This window comes from Lissotriton helveticus, chromosome 7 (assembly GCF_964261635.1).
Source record: "Lissotriton helveticus chromosome 7, aLisHel1.1, whole genome shotgun sequence".
Taxonomy (NCBI): Eukaryota; Metazoa; Chordata; class Amphibia; order Caudata; family Salamandridae; genus Lissotriton; species Lissotriton helveticus.
The window spans coordinates 215,372,427-215,399,705 of record NC_136068.1 but is presented as its reverse complement, the minus strand read 5'-3'; the positions used below and the strand labels follow the sequence as shown (position 1 = coordinate 215,399,705).

Genomic DNA, 27,279 nt, shown 5'->3' with positions numbered 1-27,279 from the left:
TGAAAGCCTTTACATTAAAAAAAAAACACAACAGTCCTGCCCAACTCCAAGAGCTAGACCACAATCGCCAATCTGATGACACATCCTCCTAACTTGGCCATGGAAGGGCAGGAGCTTCATCCACCTAAAGGAAGAGTGCCTAGAGTTGATCTGTGTCAGCCTGCCTCACTTACGCCTAGTGCGGATGGGTCATGGGTCTTCATTGACTAGACCACCACTTGACAAAGTACTCTTCCCTGTCTAACATCTATCCAAAACAGAGGAGTCACAGGGCCTTACAAATAGACCTCAACCTTCATATGCAGCAATTCCATTCCACTGAGACTAGTACCTGAGTCTGCCGTCCAATCTTCATATGTTACTTGAGGGAATGCCAACACAACGGGTGACCAGAAAGAAACTTACGCTTCAACTTTAAATATCCACACATGTACTACAAGGTATGTAGACATATATAACCAATACCTCCCTCTGCACTTCTGGTTACACATCGTCCTGGCTCCCAAGAAGTTAAAGCCTCCACAATGTCTTCCACTCTGTCTGCAATACCGGTATCAACTTTACATCAGCAACTAGTTCAACATTTGGTTCAACAGATATCCCTATTCAACAATGGAAAGAGTGGATGTGTTATTCCCCTATGGACCCCTTCTGATGAACACCTTCTCTCTAGCTCTCCTTAAGGTTTCTATGCCACTTTACAGCATTCGATGATTCCACCCTGTCTAGACCAGCATAGCTGGTCCAATACAATTTATATTTAGACGCTCCTTCACAAACATCCTCCCTCTAACAGCAACTTCCTTAACTAAGATTCTGTTCTTCTATAATGGATTCCACTCCTTCAATAAGCATCCTACTATAAAGTCTCGGTCTTGGGTCCTCCTTCCAACTTTCTCAGCCAACCATTCCCAGGTCCACACCAGCTCAGTCCCATCAAGCTCTTTAACTCCTCACTCCTATAACCTTCACTATGTGATTGCATAAAGATCATACATATACTATTCCCATACTAAAATACTCCACACAGACACTTCAGAACCTAACCATGGAACCCTAGATCCATTAGGACAATCTCATATGGATCCACTCACACTGATCCCTCCCTTCAAGGTCAACTACCTTTGCCCCTCAACAGCTCCTCTGAAAGCATTGTATATCTGCTGAGCGGCTGCTATGATTCAAAGTGGGAGCTTGTATCTGTACAGCAAAAAACTAATGTCCCCGATGGGGCCGGGTGTGGGGAATAATTTCTTTCTTAAGGTTCGCATCAGGACTGCTAGGCTTTTACTGGTGTTGCTGAATAGAAAACAAAATACATCAAAGTCAAAGTCAAAAAGGCTTTATTTCGACATATAACAATATCTTAAAAAGCATACATACAATAAGAAAAAATACTTTTCAGTACATTTAAAATTAACCATAACTTTCTGCTATCAAAAAATGGATCTATAGGTTTTAAAATAAACATTTAGTTTAAAACAGACCATGGTAAAAAGTGTAATTAAACAATTTGCCTAAGTCTTTTTGACCGGATTCGCCATGCCCACCCAAGGTACTTCGAGGTGGCGCATGCGTAAAAAGTACGGGTGTCCGAATAGAGAATCCTTAAAGCCACGTTGCAATGCCTAGTGCCCAGAGTACGACACATAGGCTTAAGCCATTTTGACCGTGGAACTATGTATGCAGGACACTCAAATAAAAAATGGGGGACAGATTCTCTGCGCTGTGGGCAGAAGGGACACCACGGAGCAGTCTGGTATGGGATTTTCCAGTAACAAGTAAATTCCATTACCGGGAGAAGACCAGTTCTGAATTTAAAGTACAAGGACCTTTCCCACGGGGCTGAAATGGTGTCCAGATACAATTCTCTATAGGGGGTATCTTTGGACTCCATGAAGTTTCTAGTCGACTTGCATATCGAGGTGGAGGAATTCCTTCTGTTTGTTACCCAATTCCAATAAAGTTGTTTAATTAAGGATTTGGGAGGGGCTGACTGTTGATGCCATGCTTCTTCCAGCCCCAAATTGGTAAGTAAGGCTTTAATATCCGTTACCCACTTTATTTTCGCCCACCCTGTCGATCTTAGTATCTCCCGTAGACCGTCCGCATAACTTGAGAGTTCAGGAACTCTCCAGATGCGAGCCCACAGAAGCAAAGGGCGTAACTTCGCTAGGTCTTCTATGGCCCGACAGCCCATGTCCAATTGCAGAGGCAAGATGGGGACAGACGGGCCAAGGGACATCATGCTTCTCAAAAAGGAATTCTCAGCTCGAGTAAGGTCTTTCAAGTTCGACATTCCCCATAATTCCGCCCCATACAAGGCAGCACTTACTCCTCTGGCCGCGTAGATGTCCAATACTGCAGCTATGGGTTTAGTTGAGGCTGCTCTCTGCTCTTTTAGCAGGGTCCCAGTTATTCTTTTTAGGTTTAACAACATTTTGAGCAGATGCTGGTCCCATTTCATAGAATCCACCAACCTGATGCCCAGATAATCGAAGGTTTTGGTCCTGTCCAATGCCACAGAGCCCAATGTTGGCGGAGGGCCCAGTTTTTGCGGAGGGTTCAAAATAAGATACTTTGTTTTGTCTGTATTTATACAGAGTCCTCTTTGTTTACAAAAATCGTCAAAGCCTGAGAGAAGCTGTTGTAGGCCCATTGGCGATTTTGACAGGAGCAAAGTATCGTCCGCAAAAAGCAGGGTGGGAATGGAACGACCTGCCAGACGAGGGGCATCTGCTGGAATCCTTAACAAGTGGTCCACCACCCCATTAACATAGAGCGAAAAGAGTGTTGGGGCGAGGACACACCCTTGCCGCACTCCTCTGTTCACATCTATTCTTCGGGTTTTTTGGCCATTGGGACCCCAGCGAATTTGGGCGTAGTTGTTTTCATGAAACTTCATGACCAGGTGGAGCAGGTAAGGTGGCAGGCCAAGATCATTAAGAACCTTCCATAGATTATTTCTGGGGACCAAATCGAAGGCCGTCCGGAGGTCAATGAAGGCCAAATATAATGTACCCTTCCCAATTGTGACGACCTTCCAGTGGATCATAAGAAGCCTTAGCGATTGTTCAATTGTTCCAGTGCCAGCACGGAACCCTGCCTGAAAATCCGAGAGGATCCTGTTCTCATCTGCCCATTGTTGTATTCTTGTTAAAAGAACCTTGCCTGCGACTTTTTGTGAGCAGTCGATCAGGCTGATTGGCCTGTAGTTCCCTGGGTCATCTCTCGAACCTTTTTTGTGAAGGGGAACCACCTCAGCGGCCATCCAAGAGGCAGGCAGAGGTGCGCTTTCCAAAGCAGCATTCAAAACCGAGGAGATCAGTGTGCTCCAATCATCTATATCCACTCGGAGCAAGTCACCCGGAAGACCATCGGGGCCAGCCGCCTTGCGTGGAACCAGAGATTTTATTGCACTTTCCGCTTCTATCTTAGTGAACAGACTTTCCTCGAATCTTTCCATCACTCTGAGGGGCTGAGGTAAAACGAAATCCAACGCTTCAACTGCGGTTGCCGTATACAATTTCGAAAAATGTGTAAACCATAAGTCCTCGGTTATATTACAGGTGATAACTGTATCAAGGGGTCTGTTCTTCTTGTGAACTAAGTCCCAGAAAGCTTTTGCGTTTTTTCCGCCACTGGCAGTTCGGAGATCCTGCCAGAACTTGTCTTCCCAGTCTCTCCTTGCTGTTTTAAGCTCCGATTTATAGCCCTTCCGTTCAGTGGATATTAGAATAGCATTTCCACTTTTCACCGCCAATATCAGGGCTCTCTTCTTGGCACGACACTCCTTCGTGTACCATCCTGACTTGCCTTTTTGGTTATTACGATTAGGGTTCCCATTTTTTACTTTGGCCTTGAAAAGGTCCCCAATTGAGAGTGCGACCTCACAGAACAATGCTGTAATCTGATTAGGGCAAATAGGCTGACTTTTTAAAATGGCACTGGCTGTGGAAGTAACAGTTCTGATACATGCCATTTTCTCCTCATCTATTGCCACTTTGTCCCATTTCAAGCGTCTTAAGCAGTTTGTTGGGACCACTCCTCCCAGTGGCCCTGTTGCAACAGCATCATGGTTTCCACTTCCAGGGAAGTTCTCTTTCCACCAGATTGATAGGGTCAAAGAAAGGGCGTTGTGATCACTGTCCAGGGAGGGTAGAACTACCATATCCTTCATATGAGCCCACAAAGAAAAATTTAGAAGGATATAATCGATCCGGGAAGAATGGCCGACCCTGTTATATGTATGAGCCCCCACTAGGTCTGATGGTGTCCTCCCATTGGCTGCCCTTAGGCCATGCTCTAAAGTGAGGGAATTTAGTTGGATGATTCTGGGAGTCCAGCTATTTATGATGGGCAAGTCAAGTGACGGGACACCTCTCCTAGAATCTTCATCATTTAGATCCAAGGATTCATCGGGTAACAAAGGCTCAAATGTGCAATTGAAGTCCCCCATGACCAAAATTAAGGAATCCCCACAGCACTCACCCAGGGCTGCCTCCAGGTCCAAGAGCGTTGGTGACAAAGCTCTCCCGGAGGCCCCTCGTGTATAAATATTAATAATCTCCAGTTTTTCTGCTCTCCTCGGGCAAGTTACAGTGAGGTGCATCAAATCTGGAGTTTTTTGGGGGTGATGGTGTACCCTCCATCCCAAAGTAATGTCTATCCAAACCAAGAGACCTCCGAAGGGGCGACCTCTTCCCGAAGCTGGAATTTCCGCCGGGACAAAAAAGGTGGCATTTCCTACTCGGTGCCTTGGTTCTACGCACCATGTCTCTTGAAATGCACAAACTGAGTGGGGTTCAATGAGCGCCACCCAGTCTGGGACATCTAGCTTACTGCTTAAGCCTGCCACATTCCAACTAATGATTTTCAAAGGGGCATGATGCTGGGGCTCATTATAACCGCTATTCCCACCCTGAGGACCCGAAATTTGAGGTCCAGCCACTAGTTCAAGATTATCTGTCCCATCACCTGAAGGAATGGGTAAGATTGGGATAGGCGAGGGATGGGGCACAACAATATTGGTCAGCGGAACCTCCCCTACCAGAGAAGTTGTGTTAGCCCTTTGGGGGGAGACATTTATTACCTCTAAGGTGTTAAGTCACCAGCCCCAACCCTGTGGAGTGGTTGGTTGGGAAGGGGTCCATACACTTGCTCTAGGATCCAAGGTTGGGTAATGAGGGAACCATACACCTCTACCCCCATCTTGAAAAAGATTATTATTATTATTATTGTTATTATTATTGAGCCCCATTAAGGGGGGGGGTGATAAAAGTACCCCAAATCCCTAGTTTGTATGTCGCAAAAGTTGTGCTGCGACTGTTGGCTACAAATCATGCCAGCAGCTCTGGGATCATTAAAATTAATCAACACACAATCCCCGGTAATAGCCTTGCGTCTGTTACCGATCCAACCCACCCGTCGGACAAAGGCTACTCTGCCATCAATGTGCCCTGGGAGGGGTCTATTAGCTTTTAGCCAAGAGAGCGTCTTGTGTTTGAGTTCAGAATAGGACTCACGAGAGCCCTCTTCAAGCTCGGGTACCCCTGTTAAAATAACCACATAGGGCTTACAGCCAGGCGGAAGACTAGCATTTGGCATACGCCGTTTTATCCTATCTTTGGCTAGGAATTTTGTTGTGGTTTTTACTGGGGGTTTGGGCGCTACATGCGAAGCAGAAGTAGGAGGGGATGTGATTATAATTGCCGCGCCCTTGCTTACAGTCACTGTATCTCCAGTTGCCTTAGTTTTGGAAGTGGTAGGCTTGGGATTTGCAGCAAATTTGACCTTGGGTGCCTTTGGTACCTGGGTGCTAGATTTATTCATTGGGCGTGCCAAACTAGACTCAGGGGTTGGGGTCGATGGGAGGGGTATGGTTCCAGTGATAGGTTTGGGAGCCTTAGCCAAGGCAGGCGTTTTTAAACTAGGTGAGGGATCAGGGAGGGCTGTCGGGATAAACGGAACTGTTGGGGCAGGACCACTCCTTAGCCCACCATTTTCTTCAGCCTGGGTTTTAGCGTGAAATTTAACTAACGATTTCACAGCATAAAAGTTGTCCAGCATTGACTGCTCAAGCGAGGCTAGTTTGCGTGTGAGGCCATCGATCTTATCTACAAGTGGCATCACCACAGACTTAATAATGCTCTCGACTTGGGGGAAAATGCTAGCATCTATAGGGGCCAATTGCCCAGGAGTGCCCTCGGCAGCAGCGTCTCCAATATGGGACGCTTGGGGTTTTGAGTGAGGAACCTGATTCGGGGTAATACCCCCTTTTGGTATGATGTTCCTACTAACCTTACTGTGAGGTTTTAGAGAGCCTCCCCTACGGGGACTAATGGGACGCTTTCTCTTCTTTTGAGGGACGGAGCCTAGGATTAGATTCCCTACAGGTACAGTTTCAGGAACTACCACTCTAGGAGTGTTAATATCAGAGTGGCCTGCAGTGGGTGGGGAATTCACAGCTATATTTACAAGCACAAGGGGGCTCGAATCATTAGGGGTATTGGGAGTACGATCTGGAATCTGCCTCTCTGGTGATGGAATACTGAAAAGAGAGGAAGTGGAGTGTGTCGGGTCGAGCACAATACTTGGAGCTGTGGTGGTTACCCTTTCAAGGCTAGCCCTAATCCGACTCACTCTCTCGTCAATGGTAGGGGAATCAACTATTACTAAAGGAGTTGGTGGGATATAACCAGGGCTATCAGCTAGGGCAATGGCACCCAAAGAAGAGCGCTTATTAGACGTGCTAAAGGAGTCCCGGGACAACCTTCGCTCAGCCAAGATTATCTCCTTCTCAACTATGGAGACAGCACGGGTTATGAACTGGTCCATAGTGCCTAAAACAACGTCTCCAGCAGATTTCTTTGTCTTGCAAGACCGGGTTCCTGAAGCCATAGTCCTGGTGGCTGGATGTCCGCTTTAAGGGGCCAAGGGATGTGGCCCAGCCCGGCCTCCTCCGGCCCCGGACGGCCACAGACGGTCCCGCCCTTGTCCCGGGCTTCTCCCGGCGCGCTCCCGCGTAGCGGTGGAGCAAGCGTTGTATATAGATGGTGTGATTGGTGAAGGGGTGGGGCTTGCAGGGAGAGCGGCCCAGGTGATTGCAGGCGGGCTATCAGGGACTCCTGGGATATGGAGTCCCTGACCACGCTGCTCGCAGCCCTGCAAGGCTTACCGGCACCCTTGGCGTCTGCACGCACTCCCGAAGCTCCTCTGCTCCCAGACACGAAGCGGGACCCGCGGAGCGGGTCCGGCGAGAAGTAGCCTGGGTCCACAAGAAGGAAGCTGTTCCACCAGCAAACAGGCAGCAGGTACGCACAAAGAGAGTCCCAAAGAGGTAGTGGGAGCGGTGACTTTTAGCTCCGTAGGTGAAGGGGCGGGGCTTGCAGGGAGAGCGGCCCAGGTGATTGCAGGCGGGCTATCAGGGACTCCTGGGATATGGAGTCCCTGACCACGCTGCTCGCAGCCCTGCAAGGCTTACCGGCACCCTTGGCGTCTGCACGCACTCCCGAAGCTCCTCTGCTCCCAGACACGAAGCGGGACCCGCGGAGCGGGTCCGGCGAGAAGTAGCCTGGGTCCACAAGAAGGAAGCTGTTCCACCAGCAAACAGGCAGCAGGTACGCACAAAGAGAGTCCCAAAGAGGTAGTGGGAGCGGTGACTTTTAGCTCCGTAGGTGAAGGGGCGGGGCTTGCAGGGAGAGCGGCCCAGGTGATTGCAGGCGGGCTATCAGGGACTCCTGGGATATGGAGTCCCTGACCACGCTGCTCGCAGCCCTGCAAGGCTTACCGGCACCCTTGGCGTCTGCACGCACTCCCGAAGCTCCTCTGCTCCCAGACACGAAGCGGGACCCGCGGAGCGGGTCCGGCGAGAAGTAGCCTGGGTCCACAAGAAGGAAGCTGTTCCACCAGCAAACAGGCAGCAGGTACGCACAAAGAGAGTCCCAAAGAGGTAGTGGGAGCGGTGACTTTTAGCTCCGTAGGTGAAGGGGCGGGGCTTGCAGGGAGAGCGGCCCAGGTGATTGCAGGCGGGCTATCAGGGACTCCTGGGATATGGAGTCCCTGACCACGCTGCTCGCAGCCCTGCAAGGCTTACCGGCACCCTTGGCGTCTGCACGCACTCCCGAAGCTCCTCTGCTCCCAGACACGAAGCGGGACCCGCGGAGCGGGTCCGGCGAGAAGTAGCCTGGGTCCACAAGAAGGAAGCTGTTCCACCAGCAAACAGGCAGCAGGTACGCACAAAGAGAATCCATCAGACCTTCAGCTCTAAATAGGGTCAATGGTCTGATGTACTTAAACCAATGGGCCGTGTCTGTTGGGCACTCAATGAATGAATGAATGAATGAAATTATGTTTCTACCCTAAGGCCTCGTAGCGCTTGTGGACTGCTTGGAGACGACAAAATAATTAGGGCATATTACGGAAAAGGTGGGTTGTGAGGAGCTTGCGGAAGGCCAGTGTGTTTGGTTCGCTGTGCAGAGGGGGGGGGGAAATTCCTTAGATTCGAGGTGTTGAGAGAGAAAGAGCGTCCACCCCACTTGGCACGGCGGACTTTCCTGGTGGTGGCGATAAAGGCTGAGCTGGACTGGAGGTTTCTTGAGGGTTGATAGGGCGTGATAAGGGAGTGTGAGATGGCTGGACCGGTTTTCCACATGGCTCTATGAGCCAGACACATGGATTTAAACTGGATTTTGGCTCGGATGGGGAGCCAGTGCAGCACCCTTAGGGCAGGTTTAGCCGATTGTCTCCGGGGGGATTTGGAGCAGAAGGTGGGCTGCGCTGTTCTGTGACACCTGGAGTCTTTGTAGGGTTGCCTGTGTGGCGCCCAGGTACAGTGCGTTCCCCTAGTCAAGGCGTGATAAAATTAGGGCCTGTACCATGATCCTTCTGGCCTTGAAGGGAAGCAGGGGGAGAACTTTCCTAAGCATCCTAAGCAGGCCAAAGCAGGTAGCTGCTAGCTTAGTGGCCTGGTGGCCTGGTGGCCAAAGCACAGAGCCATATGCCGAGGCTCTTGATATGCTGTTTTGGAGCGGGCATTGGGTTGAGACAGGTCGGCCATAGATGAGAAGACAGGGGAGATGGTAGTTTTCCCAATAACATGAGCTCAGTCTTGTCGCTATTTAGTTTTAGGTTGGAGAGTTTCATCCAGTCGGCTACAGCCTCTAGGCAGCTGCCGAGGGAGCAAGATGAGCCCTCTGGGTGGTTCAGGGATACCACCAACTGGGTGTCATCAGCCTATGTTATGATTTGTATACCGAAAGGTAGAAATACTTCTGCTAAGGGTGCCATATAAGTATTAAAAAGTGTGGGGCTCAGGGAGGAGCCCTGAGGGACCCCATAACTGAGCGGCCAGCAGTCGGAGGAGGCATACCTTCGAAGACCTGAAAAACCCGGTCTTTGAGGAATGATTGCAGCCAGGAGAGAGCTGAGTGGGTCACTCCTAGACTTTTTAGCCGGCTCAGCAGGATCTTGTGGTCTACAGTGTCGAAAGCGGCACTGAGGTCTAACAGGATGATAGCTGCTGAGCCACCCTGGTCCAAGAGTCTTCGGGCCTCTTCAGTTACGGCCAAAAGGGCCGTCTCCGTCCCTACTCGGGGTCGGAACACATTGCTATTTTTTTACGTAATGTGTAATTGTTTTCGTTTTGTGAAGCAGATTGTTAAGTTCTAGGTGTTGTACTAGAACGGAGTTTATGTGTCTCTCGGTTAGCTTACTTAACCAGGGGAGGAGGGATATGGGTCTGTAGTTTGCCAGGTTGAAGGGGTCCAGGCTGGGTTTTTTCAGCAGGGCCTTTCCCTGGGCGCACTTCCAGGCACGGGGACCGTGCTTGCTGAAATGGAGGCGTTTATAATAGCCAGGATGACTGGGCATATAATATTGGTGACTAGGGGAAGGTATCGGGGAGGGGCAGGGTCTAGTGGAGAGCCCGAGGTCACTCTAGGCATGATAGCTTTTAGGGAGTCTTCATCTAATAGGGGAAATTCTGCAAGGGAACAGCGGGGAATGGGGGGAGGGCTCCTTGTGTCAGACTCGAAAGAGTCGTTCTGGGATTGAGGGAAGGAGCGGGCAATGAGTTAGATTTTTTGGTGGAAAAATTCTGCGAGATTTTGCTGCCGCACAGATCTTCTCCTCGTAGAAGGAGGATTGTGCAGTTTTTATTTCTGCCTTATATTTCCTTATTGCCTCCCTGTAGATTGATTTCCCTTCTTCTGTAGTGTTCAGTCTCCAGCTCCTTTCTAACTTCCTACATGTTTGTTTGAGCTCTTTTCGTTTTGTGGAGAACCATGGAGCAGGAATACAGTTTTATCTTTTACGGATAGATCTTTTGGGGGCTAGCGTGTCTAATGAGCTTTGGATCCAAAGGTTGAAGTTGTTGTTCGCCCTCTCTGGGTCTGGGCTAGGGTGTGGTAGGGTGTTCTCTAAGAGATTGGACCACTGGCTAGCGGAGAGGTTCGACCATTTCCTGTCTTGTGTCTTAGTGATGCTCTTGGGGGGAATGCAGGCTGGGATTGTCCAGATGAGAGGGATTAATGCATGGTCAGTCCAAGGGAGGGGGGTGGGAGTATCACTCTGGAGATGCCGTGAGATACTGAACACGGCGTCCAGAAGATGACCTTTATGTGAGTGGCCCAAAGCCTTTCTGGGTGATTTGTAAGGCTGATAAACTGGATACAAGTTTATTAGCCATGTTATGAGCGGGGTCATCAAGGTGGATATTGAGATCCCCTAGAATCGTGTAGTTGGATGGGGAGAGAGCTAGGTTGGCGATCATGGTTGGGAGAGCACTAAGAAATTGGCCCGGGGGTCCTGGGGGGCGGTAGAGCAGTAGGCCAGAGAACGTGGTGGTGGGTGATAATTTAAATGAAAAATTCATATTTTCGCAGTCTGGGAGGTCCCCTATGGAGGACCGGCATTGAAACTGATCCTTGAAGATTATCGCTAACCCTCCCCCTCTGCCAGTTTTGCGATCCGCTCTTTGGATCAGGTAACCTGAGGGTAGGGTTTGAGTGACAACTGGGTCTGATTCAGCCTGAAGCCAGGTCTCCGTGAGAAATAATGCTTCAGGGCTGAGATCTTCTATTAACAGTAAGAGTTCAGTTGAGTGTTTAGACATAGAGCGACAGTTCAGTAGATAAAGTTTTAGGGGATCGCAAGGGGAAGGGGCTGATTCATTTCCTGTCTGGAACTTGAAGTGGCAGTAGGAGCAGCCAGAGGGGGGCTGTTTGCAGTGTCTATTGAGCGCATGCATTTAGGGTCCATGGGGTCTGCCAGGCTCCGCAGTGTCAGGGCACTGCACGTGCGGACGCCTCTCAACAAACTGCCAGGGGTTGTGGCCCCTGGGCCCGGTCTGGCGCGGACGGGCGCAGAAGGGCTTGCCTTTGGCGCACGTCCGCTGCGCGACTTGAAAGGCATCTGATTTGTAGTGTGAGGGCTGCCAGGTGCGAGTGTCTGATTGGCAGTTGGACCCGGAAGTTGTAATTCACTTCCGGAACCCAAATCTCGTCCTGCGTCCCTCCACTCAAACCAAATGATTGGCGGTGGACCGGGGATCAGGGACAGGTAGGAAAGTGCAAAATACAAATAGTGCAAAACTCTGTTTTAAAAGAACGAATTATGGTTTTTAAAAAGGACAAGTTTTTTAAAAAAGGACAGTTCTAAAAAGGTGAGAGCGAGCCCTTCTCCTGCGCTCCTCTTTGCCAAATGAAGAAAATACCTTCCCCAAGCGCGTCAATGGGAGGTTTTCGCAGGCGTAATAGCATGGGCACGCCAGCAGAAACCCAATTCTAAATAGAGTGGGTGGATCATCATTGTGGTGGAGAGAGTACTGCATGCTGTCTACCAAACTTTAAAACGGGTCTCAGTTCTCAAGATGTACGGAGAAAAAAGAAAAAAAGTTGGGCACTCAATGGGAGGTTTTCGCATGTGAAGTAGCATGGGCACCGCCAGCAGAAACCCAATTCTAAATAGAGTGGGTGGAGCATCATTGTGTTAGAGAGAGTACTGCATGCTGTCTACTAAACTATAAATCAGGTCTCAGTTCTCAAGATGAAAGGAGAAAATACAAAAAATAAAAAATAAAAAAAGCAATCAACAGAACAAGACTCCTCTTTCAATCCATTATTTTCTTCTCCAACCTAATCCAAAATTCCGAGTTCCAAAGGTAAGGTTTATAAGGTAGAGGAACCTTTTTTTAGTCAAATCTGGACGAATTATAAAAATTTAAGACTGTATTATGTTTCATTGGCAAAAATCACTGAAAACTGTAGTCGTCCTCCAAATTACTGAGCACATATTCAATAATAACCTCGTTAACAAAACTGTATCATGATTTAAAGCAAAACACAGTACTAGTTCAGCCACTCTCCAGATGTTAGTTAACAGCCTCAAAATCTTAGAATACAGTGAGGCTAAAATGCTCGTGTTACTTCATCTATCAGCAGCATTTGATACAAACCACACAGTACTGCTGAACATTCTTTCAACCAGAATGGGCAGAGAAGGCTCAGTACTCAGTTGGTTCCAGTCCTTTCTTTCATGGAGAACACATTTTATTAAACTAAACTCATTCAAATTGTTATCTTATACTTTATACTGAGGGGTGCCACAAGGATCATCACTATCCACACAGTTATCTTTACCTGGTGCCCTTGGCAGTAATAATACAAGATAAGAACATTAAACATCACCAATATTGTAATGATGTGCAGCAATATTTCAGAGTTTCCAACCCACTGGAAATAAGCATCCTGATAATCTTCCATCTAAAGATTGTTAAGTGGACATCTGTCTCCTTTGTGTCACTCAATTCAAACAAGATCAAATTCATTCTTCTACATTCCAAACATTCTCAACCACCAATCAAAAATGATTAAATAATAACCCTCTTAGCGATCGCCCCTAATCCAGCGTTCACTGCTAAATTCCTTGGGTTCTCAGTTGACAGCTACTTAAACTTGAATGATCATATCATAAATTTCTTGAAGGCAACAACATATCAATTGCACCTGCTGAAGAAAATCAAAGCTTTGATCACCCAAGATGACCTGAAGACATCGTTTGAAACTCCGGTACTGTTGCTCATAGACAATGGCAGCGCCATCTTGGTTGGCCCTAAATCAATAATCTCTCATATAAAAGCCATCTTGCACGCTGCAGCTAGACTGGTTGAAAATGTCAGGAAATCAAACCATATAACGCCAGTCCTGAAGCAGCTCGATAGGCTTCTTGTTGAAGCAAAAAACACCTTTATAGTAACATTCGGAATGCAAAAACCAGCTATACTCTCAGGTCTGTTAGGGTACCTGCGAATAAAAACTAGGCACCGCTGGGGGGGCACAGTATAACAAGAGAGAAAGTAAGGCTAACCTTAAGAATCCCCTCATCATTGAAAAGAAAACTGCCAAACAGAACTTTTCATGCTGTGCACCTAAACTGCGTAACCATATTCCAAAAGACAAAAAAAAACCCTGTTGACATTCCACAAAAATCTCAAATCTCACCTGTTCAAAACTGACCTTCCATAGTCCGCCTATATGAGCTTAAAAGAGTTTAAACTAAATATAGTTATGTTATTTGTCTTTTTTCTGAGGTTGTGTTCTATTTAATGTTTCTCTGGAAAGTGCCCTGCTGCACCTGTGCAAATAAAAGTAATAAAAAATATACAGTGACCTCCACCACATCATGAAGGATGTATCTGTTGTAGTGGTTCTGTGAATACCTCGCTCAAATCAACTGCATTTATTAGACAAAAGCAAGGACTTTATTCTGTTTAGTCACACAATAAGTAGAACTTCCTACTTTCAGCGAGCTTGCATCCATTGGATGTCTAACTACTACAGCAGAGGCACCATGAGTAATCTCGCATTGGGTAGAGATAAATGCATGGCTCCATCAGTCTTTGTACTTTTGCCAACTCTCTCAAACATCTGAAGGAAGACTTGTCCAGGCCACTTCACTTGAACTGTATGTTTTATTAGTAAACAAACAAGCATTTACAATGCAATAGGTCTCGGGTTAATTAAGTTTGAGCTATTGGCATTGCTAAATATTGCAATACCAACTGCAACTAAAGTCTATAAATTGTAGGTCAAAAAAATTTGTATTTATTTTTGTAGCAATTGTGGCATGCTGCGCTTTAGATGAATATGTTTAAAAGTAAAGTGCGCCATACTGCGATTCTTACAATAGTTAATTGTGGATGCGTTAACAAATTATGTGTGCACTGATGGCTGTTGGTGTGTGTGCCTGTAGAAATTGTGCACTGATGGCTGGTGGGGTGTGTTCCTGGTGGAACTGTGCACTGCTGGCTGGTGGTGTGTGTGCCTGGTGGAAGCGTGCACTGACGGCTGGTGGTGTGTGTGCCTGGTAAAAGCGTTCACTGACGGCTGGTGGTGTGTGTGCCTGGTGAAAGTGTGCACTGATGGCTGGTGGTGTGTGTGCCTGGTGAAAGTGTGCACTGACGTCTGGTGGTGTTTGTGCCTGGTGAAAGTGTGCACTGACGGCTGGAAGAGTGTGCCTGCTGAAAACATGCACCTCCTACAGCACCACTCAACCCCCAATGCCTACATCACCACTCAATCCCCAAACGCCTACAGCACCGCTCAACTCCCAACGCCTACAGCACCGCTCAATGCCTACATCACCACTCAATCCCCACCGCGTACAGCACCACTCAATCCCCAACGCGTAGAGCACCACTCAATCCCCACCATGTACAGCACCACTCAATCACCACCGCGTACAGCACCACTAAACCCGCAACGCCTACATCACCACTCAACCCGCAACGCCTACAGCACCACTCAACCCGCAACGCCTACATCACCACTCAAACCCGTATGGCCTATATCACCACTCAATCCGCACCGCGTACTGCACCGCTCAACCCGCAACGCCTACTGCACCGCTCAACCCGCAACGCCTACATCACCACTCAACCCGCAACGACTACAGCACCACTCAATCCCCACCGGATACAGCACCACTCAACCCGCAACGCCTACATCACTACTCAACCCGCAACGCCTACATCACCACTCAACCCGCAACGCCTACATCACCACTCAACCCGCAACGCCTACATCACCACTCAACCCGCAACGCCTACATCACCACTCAACCCGCAACGCCTACATCACCACTCAACCCACAACGCGTACATCACCACTCAACCCGTCCAAGGGGTGGTGCTAAGTTAACCTTCCAAGGAATTACCTGGATTGATTTAAAAATATGTTCATTATAATGGTTCGCTGATAGGAAGAGGAGCAGACTGCAGGGGGTGGTGGGGTGTAAATGGTCAGCAGGGAATGCGTGAAAAAAAACGGATGGCAGGGGTTGGGGGCAGACCATACAGTACCATGCACTCTGTAAGAATCTATGGCCAAGTGTGAAAAAAATATATGTCTTTGAGTAGAAGTCACAAACATACTAAGAGCAGCTATTAACCTGCAGCAGAAGACCAAGATCTAAAAGCTCTCCCAAGAGAGATGGGAAGGAAATCCATCTCAAAGTAAAATCATTAGCTTAGGCCCCATATGATCAAAAGACCAACGCATATTTAGACCCAGACCTCAAAATACAGTGGAAATTAGACGTACAAACCTGGAAATAAAAATGCGAGACCTATTGCATTGCAAATGTTTCTTTACGTTTAAAACTGAGCGTGGCGCCGCTTCAAGGAAAACGCACTTGGTTTCTTTTTTTAAAACTTTAACACTGATCGCGGTGTCCTTGAAGCGGGCGCCGCGCACAGTGACCTTGAAGCAGCGCCACGCTCAGTGTTAAAGTTAAAAAAAAATAAACAAACAAGAGTGCGTGTCCCTGAAGGGGCACCGCGCTCACCCTAAAAGTTCAAAAAAATTCAATGTAAACTGAGCGAGGTGTCCCTAAAACGGGCGCCGCGCTCACTCAAAAGGTATCAGAGCACTTTACACAGCATTACAGAAGTTCACCTTCATTTTTTTGGGCATGGGGAGATGTAGTGACTTGCTCAGCCACACAGGATGTTTGAGCCTCTGCCGGATTCGAACCCGGTTCACCAGCTGCAAAGTCGTCCGCCCTAGCTGTTACGCCACACCCTCTCCCATGTTGAGACACAAGGTGAGGTTTGTCCGGGTGAATATTTTACCTTATTAGGTTCATATATTGATATCTAGAAGGACCTGGAAGCTGCATTCCATTTTGCCCAATGACGTCACGCGTGACGCCAGTTGGCTGAGGCGGTACACACCGCAGGGCAGGCCTCACCTGCCCTGACCCCCTCCACGGCCTTTGGTTATTCCTGGCAGGGGCAGAGTATGAAAACAAACCCGAGAACGGCGGCCCACCCCGGCCTGAGAGCCGCTGCCCGTTATTTATTATGCCAGTTATGTGACTTTCAGACGCGGCCTGTGCTTTGCTCCGGGGTAAATTGCTGGCATTACACGGGCGTGCTTTCATCTACGCGCTTGAACCCTGGACAGCAGTCTGTCCGAGGGGGCAAACGTGCAAACCCTGCACGCACGCTGTGGGCGTGCACCTGGCCCGGAGCTCCTGGGGACGTGCAGGCGTATATTATATCTATCAGTGGAAACCCATTAGGGCGCACTGTAGGAATTTGGAAGCAGGACAAAGCGCCATTGTTCGCAGGGAGCGATGGAAAGTTTAGCAAGCAGCTCAGCGGGTCAAGGCACCTGCTGCCGAGGTGTGCATTATACGAATCATAAACAAAGTGGCAGTAGGAAGAAACGCCCTGGTCCACTCCGACAGCCAACCAAGCCTCTAACTCTTCCCTTTGTGCACCCCCAAGGCCCCCTGCTTTAAAACACACAACGACGTTACAGCAAAGGAACTGATATATGTATCATTAGGATAAACCATACAATACAATGGTAATTCATTCACACGTAGAAAAAAAACATTCTACCCCACCATAAACATATATAAGAACAAATACAACACTGGAACAACAAGCATGGGCAAAACAAATAGTTCTGCCTCGACAAGCATAGACTGCATTTATGTATTTATTTACTTTATTTATGGAAGACAAGTGAGATGCAAAAAACAAACAAAAATTGCAAGCATATACAAAAAAAAGAAGCCCTCAAATCCCATGCGCCCAAATCCTGTCCCAATAGTGCATTTCTTTTCAATGTGTCGTGGACATGTGATCAGGAGAAAAATTTCATCACTCAGTGCAAGACAGGCAGTAGATGACATGGGTTGAAGCCCTATGCTGTGTGCTGCGGTGAACGGAAGCAACACTTGAATGTCAGATGAAATGACAAGAGAATGAAGAGGGCTGACCCAATGTGCATGAATGTTTGTATATATGTATTGTTAATGTTTTTAAAATATATATTTTTTAAAACACACAGACAAGGCTGGCTTGGCAGCTAAAGCTGTCTCCAGGTCAAACCTTAAACGTATGCGCGTATAACTTCTGTTCTGCCCCCCTCAATCTAGCTGAGGTGCACCCCTTGAAAATCCTAGATGGATGGCAGGGCACTGGCTGTGCAGGAAGCCCCTGTCCCTTCCTTCAGAACACGACCCCCTGTGGTCCCAAACATACTTTCAATTTTAGCTCCTCGAATAGTAATTGTTTAAACTGCTGCTCTCCGCTTGCAGTTTGCGAAATCGCATCTTTTATTTTTGCAGGTTTTGTAGAATTTTGAAAACATGCACATTTATGAGAAAATATGTATTAAGTGCAAACTATGGTTTGCCAGCATTTCACCTTAATTTGTTCATACACTACGCACAAAATCTCACAAAGAATCCGAGGAAGAGATTGGTTGACGAAGAAAATGTTTCTCAGTAAGACCTTTATCTGTTCCCACCGGAGGCAAAAACACAAATTCCTTAATGCTAAATTCCACATTTCAGGCACTTGGAAAATGTTACCGGCATTTTTTAAATTTCACTCCAACGGGCCTCTATGGTTAGTCAGTGCAAGAAGCTACATTTCGATGCTCAAAGAAGCAAAGGGAATTGGTTTTGCAGAGCACAAGTTACTAATACTGCTGAAATGCATTTATATCCTTCCAACGTACATTGCGTGTACTCATGGACACTTTCTTATTCTCTGGACCCCATTAGCCCCCAAAAGACTAAAGGTTGGTCACGTGCTAACAGACAAAAATTACATCGGCCATCAGCCCAGGGAGGTCAGTATTTGAGTTGACGCACACCTAAATGCAATTAAAACAAGCATTAGATGAGTTATTTATTTTTACTTTTGCCCGTTCCATAAATTAAAATATCTACCGTCGTGTCATGTAAGGTACATTTTGCTAAATAAAACGCCCTTCGAATGTTCCAAAACGGTAGCGAATTAGGCTATGTATACAGTTGCTTCTGTTCTATCCTCTTTCTGCTTCACATAGAGTGTAATCACGCAACTAAAACAGTTAGTAGGATTAATGCCACAATAAGCGTCTGGATCCAAAATACTACATTTCCCGGCTTTCTCAAGTTTCGTTGTCCATGCAAGTATCCCAGGCTCACAGGGAGGGCGGGACGGCAGAATGAATGAGACAAGTGATTGGCCCACTGGTGTTTACGCCTCGCTTCAATTGGCGGCTGCTGCCTGACGCCCCCCTTGGTAGGCTGCACCGTAAGATCTGGCCGTGGGAGTGGAAGAGACCCGTGTGTGTCAGGCTGGGCACTTGTACCCATGGAGGACGCCGAGGGAGCTGTGCCAGGGGCACAGGTCGGAGGCTTTCATGGTGACGAGGAGATGATCGAGGTGTTGGAACTGAATGACGACGACCCGGGTACAGAGGGGGAGCAGTGGACTTAGGGGCTCCTTCTAGGGCGGGGGTCTTTATGTGTGTGTGTGTATGCGCGGCGGGGGGGGATTCTGTATGTCTGTGTGAGTTTGTGTATGCGCGGAGGTCTGTATGTATGTATGTGTGTGTGTGTGTGTGTGTGCGCGTGCGTGTGCATGTGTGTGAGTCTGCTTCCAAGGAGCCATGGGAGACGGGAAGCGCGCGCGACCTGATCCAAGGTTGCGCGTGCACCTCACTTGTCTGTCTCCCTTGACTCCTTGAAAGCCAGAATGATTACAATAGAGTCTCGGAACGACAGATTGCTTTGCAATCTGTTCGCAGTTCCGAGACCTAAAAAAGGAGCAAAAAGGCAATAGCAACACAGAGCTCCCATCCAGTTCCTAACCACTGTATCTGACTTGATCCAGGCTCACCATTCCAGAACTCACAAACCTGTTTATCCTTTCTGCATTACTGTTGCTCAAGGGATGATACAGACTACATATTTTATGTTAGCTACATGCATCCTCAAGAAACTCTCTCATTTAAGCTAATATAATTTGAACCCTATTATCAGACAGGAGTTCAGAAGGAAAGCTGCTACGACGCCTCTGCATATTGCAGAACGCAGAGTGCCCAATTTCCGCGTTGTACAGCTGGATAAACTACTTGGAGACCTGGTTTTAGCAGGTGTCGGACAGGAGTCAAGCTTGACGTGCTCAAGCTCTCTTGGTGGAATGGAGGCCTCGGGCCCACCTAGCAGGAACGTATGACCCATATAAACAGCCAGAGGTCCTTATGATGGAAAAATACAGTCCCTGACTCCCTACCATATTTGATGCAGCAGATGGGTCGAGATTGGCAAAGAGTGGTGTAGTGGTCCTGTGCAGGGCTCCATATGCGAGGGATTTGCCCCTCTGGGTGCTAAGACTGTTTGTGGCTCTCTTAAGGAACATATCCTTTGCGAGGTGGTGGGCGGGCAACTGCTGGACTTGCAGGGGATATCTACCTCAGTAAGTGATTTATTACCTTTGACCTGGCCCAAGTGGTGTTTGGGATCACTCCGGGGCTGTTCTTGCAGTATGGTAGAATGGCATACACTGCTCTGGAGAGTCTAAACCATGTTACCAAATGAACCAAGGTACACCCAGTACTGCACAAATGGGGAACCTGGCAGGCTTCAGATGACTCATCACACACCTACATGTATCCCTACTTACATATAAGAGGGAGGACACAGTGCACGCTAAGGACAGGTGGAGCACGGACTGTGGGGATGCACCGTCAGATGATGAATGTCACAGCGCTTGCAAGCAGGACTGGTTAGTGTCCCTCAATGCCCACTTCAAACTCAGTGTAACTTTCTGCACCAGACTTACATAACACACAAGAAGCTCTCAAAGATATATTCTGAATTTCCTTCCAGATGTGGCAGATGTGACCAGTCTTCTGTTGGCTTCGCACACATGACATGCTCCTGTGGACGACTGGTGGATTTCTAGACAGAGATGTTTGGCGCATTGTCACATATATTTGGAGTCATCCTGGCGAAGACAGCGAAAATGTGCTTGCTGGGGCTGCTCCCACAGGGAGGTAACATACTGAAAATACCAGCCTGAATGTTGATACTTGGCGTGGTCTTAGTGAGGCACCAGACTGCCAACAGCTGGCAAGTGCCCCAAGAGCCAAAGGTCTTGGCTTGGAGATTCGATCTGCAGGAGTGGGCGTTGGCATATAAGCAGCACTTTAAACTACCCACAAAGATGAAAGAGTGATAGAGCATCTGGCTACCTGGGAGGAAATTATTTTGAAAATAGCGGACCTTCCAGTTGATAGGCCACAGCAAGAGGCATGGGGGAATATGTGCATATAGGCATTAGGTGAGTAAATGGTTGAATAAAGGGTGAGATGGACAAGGGGAGAGGCGGGTGAAACTGTATATGTAATACTTGTGAACTGGCTGCACTGGACACTCTGTCTCATTGTTTCATGTCCTTGTATTAAAAATTAATATAAACAAACCTTTAAGAAAATGGTTGAATATCAGGTGAAAAATGATTCTCATGAGGCCAACCTTTAACAAACAAATGCCCTTGCTTTATCAGTTCTGAATCATTGGTAAGTTCATCTCTCCATTCTGTCTCAATTATATGCTTTCTCCCAGACCAACATATACTAGCATCCAAAAATTCCCTGTCTACATCATTCTCCGTTTTCGTATCTGTAAGATCATCAGAAATACGTAATTGAAAAAGGAAATGTCTTATTTTCCCCCTGGTATATGTTCAACTGCAAGATGATGCTCTCATAGTTTGGAAGTATTACGTAGCAGTCTAGCAGATGCCTTTGTAGGATTGACATTATAATCATTCAGAATGGAGACCAAAGGTGTGTGGCCTATATGTAACATAAACTTAGAACCCCAAATATAAGCTTCAAACTTATTGACAACCCTAGTACAGGCAAGCATTTCTTTCTCAATGACCAAATACTAAAGTTCATGAGTCTTTAACATGAAGTGTGCATAAGCAATTGTGTGATCATTGCTATAAATCCCTTCTGATAATACAGCTCCCAAACCTACACTGCCGACATTAAAAGTAATGCTTAGCTTTTTCCCAGAAACATATGGACGTGATAATGGTGCTAGCATGAGCATATACTTAATAGAGGAAAAAGATTGTTCTTGCTCATGGCCACATACAAATTGTGCATTGTTCTTCAACAAACTATACATGCGTTCAGCAATAGTGACAACATTTCCAACAGATTGCATGTAAAACCCACACATCCCCGTGAGTGGTAACAATTGGTCACTACTCTCTTGTGCCTGTAGTTTTTCTATAGCTTCTAACAACCCAGGTCTGGAATTAATTCCACATCCTGTATTCGAAAGGCCTAAATATTCTACTCTGTTTAATCCAAAAACACATTTGTCTCTCTTAAGTCTTATTCCTTTCTGTTTAAAGGCTTCTAGCACATCATGCAGTAATTCCAAATGTTGTTCTTTGTGCTTCCGAAATATATAAACATTGTCTTGGAAAGCCAAAACACTATTCAAACCACACAACGCTTGACTCATTTGTCTTTGAAAATCAGTTGCTGTGGATACTAGGCCAAACTGCATCTTTCGGAACTGGAAAACACCATCTGATGTAGCAAAAGCCCTCAAATGATGTGAGAAAAACTTTGCAACACTCAAAGTTGTAATCATATCATCAATTCTGGGTAGAGGATATCCATCTATCCAGATGGATTTATTGAGACTGCATAAATCTTTGCATATTCTAAGTTCCTAATTCTTCTTTTGCGCTACAATAGGTGATAACCATAATGAAGATTCTGTTGGTTAAACATCTTACTTGTACATCTTAAATTCAATGATTTGTCTTGGATATTCAGCAGGACATGCCTCATCTTATGCTCAATAGGCTGTGTGTGACATTGTTAGTTCTGCATTGATCAGTCAATCAAATAACACCGAGTCATAACACTTTCTCACTCAGTGGCTAAAATGTTCCTCAATTTCCATTCTTGGGGGCTCATCACACATCCTATATGAGTTGCACTGCTTCTAGTGGCCAGAAAAATGTACTTTAAAGCATTTTGAAAGACACATCGATCAATCATTGGCATCATTCCTCTTTTGCTTCAGCTAACTATTCGAACCTACAGACCAAGGAGGAACAAGATGCCCACCGTGGGATCCTTAAGTTATATTCATAAGTTGTCTAAACACTACATGGGTGATAGCTCACATTCACCTAGGCTGAATCAAAAACTCACAGATAATCTCTGTTTCCAAGGAGTAATAAAAACATGGCTCTTGCATCACCTGTGAAAACCCCGATCTATCACTGCAGCAATTGTGTGGTACAACAAGGGTACATGTGAAGTGCATGCTCTAGCCTCCAACCATATCCTCCACTACATCACCTTTATCTGCTATGCCATCTTTGCGGCATCATCCGAACACTACGTCAACCATTCATGCAGGGCCAGACAGGAGCTTTTAAAGAAGCTAGTATTTCAAGGTGCAAGCATATTCATCTAGCACTTTTTTCCACACAACCATGACAACCCACATCCCAATGCTTGTGGTGACAACTTTCTTTGACCAATGCTGAATCTATCCCATGTTTTCATTACCTTAAGATTTAATTGACATTTTTAATAATCGTACAAATATGACCCATGAAGCCAAAGCTGTCATTATAACCTCTTTTGTAACTAGGGCTAATTTACTTCACCTGCACCTGGGGGAGCGGGGGGACAGCAAGCAGCATCGGGGACATTGAAAGGCTTACCTGCACCGGGGGTCAACTCTCCCTGCCAGTTTCCCCCTCGCCGCCGCAAGTACAACAGCGGCCGGAGCACGAGGGGTGGAAACTACATTCCCCAGACACCCCAGCATCTCGCCAGACACGGGATCAGTGCGCCAGGAGGCGCATCAAAAGGACAGCAGTTCCCGCGTCGCGGGATCGCGCGCGGGTCGGCGCCCGGGGCTAAGCCCGGGCAAAGTGCGGGCCCTCTACGGCCCTCCTCGGACCGAGGAGGACGGGACGGGCCACCCCCTTTGTCTGTTGAGAGGTAACTTTTCGACTTGTACCTTCTTTTACTATGCTTAAGCCCAAAATAGGGGATATGTCCGACAAAATCCCGGAAGATATATTTTCAAATTCTCCATCTAGTTTTCCATGGCTGGATGATTTAAATTGCCTGTGTAAGGTTAAGTACGTTCCAGCAGCACTTTGCCCCACGTTAAAATGCTGCAGCTTATCACCACATCCAAGGGAGCTGAAATCCTTTCCTGATATCCATAAAATACCCCACAGGGTTACACCTGCCAAAAGGAAGATCGATGGGGACAAAGACAATGGGAGTCTTCCTAAAACACAAAAACCTGATAAACCTTCTGTAAGTCTTATACCATCTTTAATTAATTCGTCCTTACTTTCGTCACCTGCTGTTAACCTGGACGACTTATCACCATCCTCCCATCAGGCTCTTCTGACTATGATCGAGAATCTGATCAAATCTTTAATACACCCCCTGATGGATAAAATTACTACGTTGGGAGAGAAACTGACGGGGTTGGAGTACTCCATTGAATCTCTCCTGAAATCCTCAACCCACGTTGCAACAACTCAATGTCCGCCGACAACCGCTCTTTCAAATCTACCTAATCTGATCACTCCTTATGAAGCGGTGCTTCATAAGGTGCCTACTCAACTGCCAACTCCCACCTCCTCGTTGCCTATCAATCCCAAGGCCCCTCCGAAATTGACAACAGCACACCATATTCCATCCAAACATGTGCGCACCACTCATATACACTTACCTCCAGAAGCAGCGCCTTTTGTAATTGTTCTCTCGGGAGTCCCTGAACTAACAAAGGGTAAAGCTGAGAGACACTATGAACTTATGAACAAGGTTAAGTTCTGGCTATCTAAAAACAGACCTCTGCCTTACCATCTTGATGGCCGAATAATAAGTGTTCGCAGGGTGGGTTGGCTTGGACCCCTTAAAAAAGACATCTTGGGTGATTTGATCTTGATAAGATTTAGGAGCAGATACATTGTGCCATATATACAGACTTGGATATCTCAAAATGGCGATGGACTTATTTCCACCTGGAACCTACATGATTTTTATCCCAATATGTCTTACATGCTTTCCCCTAGTCCCCGGGGCATTGTCAACAACCCAGTGGGTGGAGGAACCCATTTAGGTAATGGCAATAGTGTTTCAGTGGCTTTTAATTGTCCCAAGCCGTTGTACAACAGTTTTATGTATTGTAATTATTAGGAATGCTCTTGATTTATTTGTACCCCTCATGATTATTGACCTCCTTTGCATTATAGATAATGGAAATATGTGTTTTTGTAATTGTACTAATATGCACTTTATAAACATTGATTGCATCTAGTGTAACTGTCATTTAAATATGTTGAATTGTATTTTAAACTGTGCTTTTATGGATTTTTTGCAAATCCGAATAAAGATTTTGAATCGACATACTTCACCTGCAGGTACTGATTAAGCAGAAATTAGGGAGTGATTTAGCTTTAACTGCTGTGACTAATCAACCGCGTTTTACCTTGCTTATCTGATCTTATCCTCAACATAGATTTTATCTGACTAGATTTCGTCTGTCCCTGGTGCACATTTTGGTGACTTTTTCACAGCAATGTAGTTGGTCTAATAATCTTAGCCCATGTGATAACTTGACAAAACAAAGCACTTTGAACTGTACTCTCTTTTGCCCTTTTTATAAGATTTAAATACTTACTCCCAATGCTGAAGTCTTTACTGCCCTGTTTGATCAGAGGTGCGATTGCAATAAGAAAGAAATATGGATATGGGAGGGTCGGTGTATTCTGTATTAGTCTGTTTAATTCCTGATTAAAGTTGCATTAAACTAATGGGCGTGCTGCTATTTTGTTATTATCTACTGTGATGTATTTAGATATTTCTCTTTTTATATGTATTTTAAATATGTTCTTATGATGAATACTTGTGCTTTTATGATTTATGTTAAATCGAATAAAGCTTGTTTGACTGACTGATAACTTCAGCATTCTCAACTTTCTGCATATCTCTTACCACAATGGATACACTTTATTTATGCAGTATTGCAACAAGATATAAAAGCTGATGCATGCAACTGCAGTGAAGCTCAGAAAGGTATATAGCACAAGACCAGTGGCAGCAACTCTGTACAAACAATACTCACATAACTAACCTGTCTCATGTAACTCCAGCTAACTGGGCATCTGTGAAATCTGCTTCGATAAACATAAGCAAGGATTTAGGTGGTGTCGGCCTCAGCACTTGGAAGTCAGTCGACTTACACGATTTTAAGATGTTTTCCATGCTAAAGGTCATCCCCAGCTGATGCAAAAAAGTCTTCATCATGTCTTTCTGTCATTGGCTTGGTGAATTTCCTTTCATCAGCCAGTCTCTCGATACACATGGATGGACCTCTACCACCGATTATCACAGTTAGAATACCCTTGTGATTTGCCCAGGGAACATTGTGAAATGAAAATATGCTCATTGTAGTGAAGATACCTTGCTGTAAGTTGGTGTGCTAAGATTTTACATGCTGTTTCCAATACAAAGGAGAATCTCTACTCTCTTTAAAATGGGACAATAATGATGTTTGCTATTTTTCTCCATTTCTCCATTTAAACATTACAAAGCTGCCTTGGCATTGCAGTTATCCACTAGAGAACACTTTATAAGAACACAGGGGCATATTATCAAGGGGGTTTATCTCCGCTTTTTTGGCTTTAAAAGGCAAGAAAGCGGAGATAAAATTATCTCCCTATTACCTAGCTGTCTCTAACACCAGTTAGCGACAGCTAGTAGGAGATAGCAACCATCTTGGGTCCCACTTTGCACGTCAGTGATATTTATCACTATTGACATGCAAAGTGGGCGTGCCAAGATGTTAGCGACTGGAAACAGTCGCTAACATCGCTATCTCCTATTACCAACTTTTGGAGATATTCGAGCTAAGCGCGAATATCTCCAAAAGCTAACACCTGCCCTGAGCAGTTCTTAGCCATGTTATCCAATGGGAGGTGGATAACATGGCTAAGAGCATTAGCTCGTTAATGCATGAATATCGCTGACTTTTCAGTGATATTCATGCATTGCGGCCGTTTTTTATCGCATTTGCGATAAACCTTGGTAATACCAAGGTTTATCTGCGATAAAAATCGCCGCAGCTCAGCGGTAACATTTTGTCTCTAACCAAGCAATAGCGATAATTAGCACTATTGCTTGGTAATATGCCCCACAGTCATGCAATTAGGTGTCTTCGCACTCACTAACGCACAGCCCACCAAGCAATACCACACCACCTCTATTCTTACACAACAAGAAGCCTAAAACTCATTAAATCTGGCATGCTTACTCTACTGACAGAATCTCCACAACACCAAATCATACCCTGGTCAACATCGGACTACTGGAAGGCACTACAGTGCAATATTAATGAAAGAATATGAGCTATACCAATAAAAACATCATGTAAAGGTGTCACATGCTTGGGAGATGTCTTGGATGTGTGCTCAGTCATCCTTGCCTCATTCGGCTCTGTTTATCAACAAATGACCACAACTTTTCTCATACTCAATACTTGCCATGGATACTGTGCAGTGAAGGTAAGCATCTTTCGCTCACAACAGCGCTTGTGGAAGTGTTCATGGTATTGCTGCTTCCGATCTGAGTATGTTGGGACTCCCCAATACTAATTGTGTTGTTTGGCCCTTGCTGGCAGATGAAGTTTGTGGGATTGTTCTGCATGTAGAAATTGTTGATTATGGTGGGGGCTGAAAAAGAATGACATAGATCAGAAAATACCGCCGCAGCAAAGGGAGACATATGCAGAACAATGGTGCATGGTCATTGGGTAATAATATTGGCCTAATTGAAAGACTAGGAGCAGACCTCCAGAGAAGGCCAAAGTTTGGTGATGTGGAGAATTTTGCTGGGCTTATCTTTCCCACTGAACTAT

General features: G+C 46.2%; 1 protein-coding gene across 1 annotated transcript in view; it reads right to left on the bottom strand.

Annotated features, from left to right (window-relative positions):
- Positions 1–27,279, bottom strand: part of ZBP1 (Z-DNA binding protein 1) — a 222,354-nt gene that overhangs the window by 30,846 nt on the left and 164,229 nt on the right. Inside the window, exon 5 of the mRNA XM_078651963.1 lies at positions 26,906–27,094. Coding sequence (XP_078508089.1) covers positions 26,906–27,094 — 189 coding nt within the window. The remainder of the gene's footprint in view (positions 1–26,905; positions 27,095–27,279) is intronic.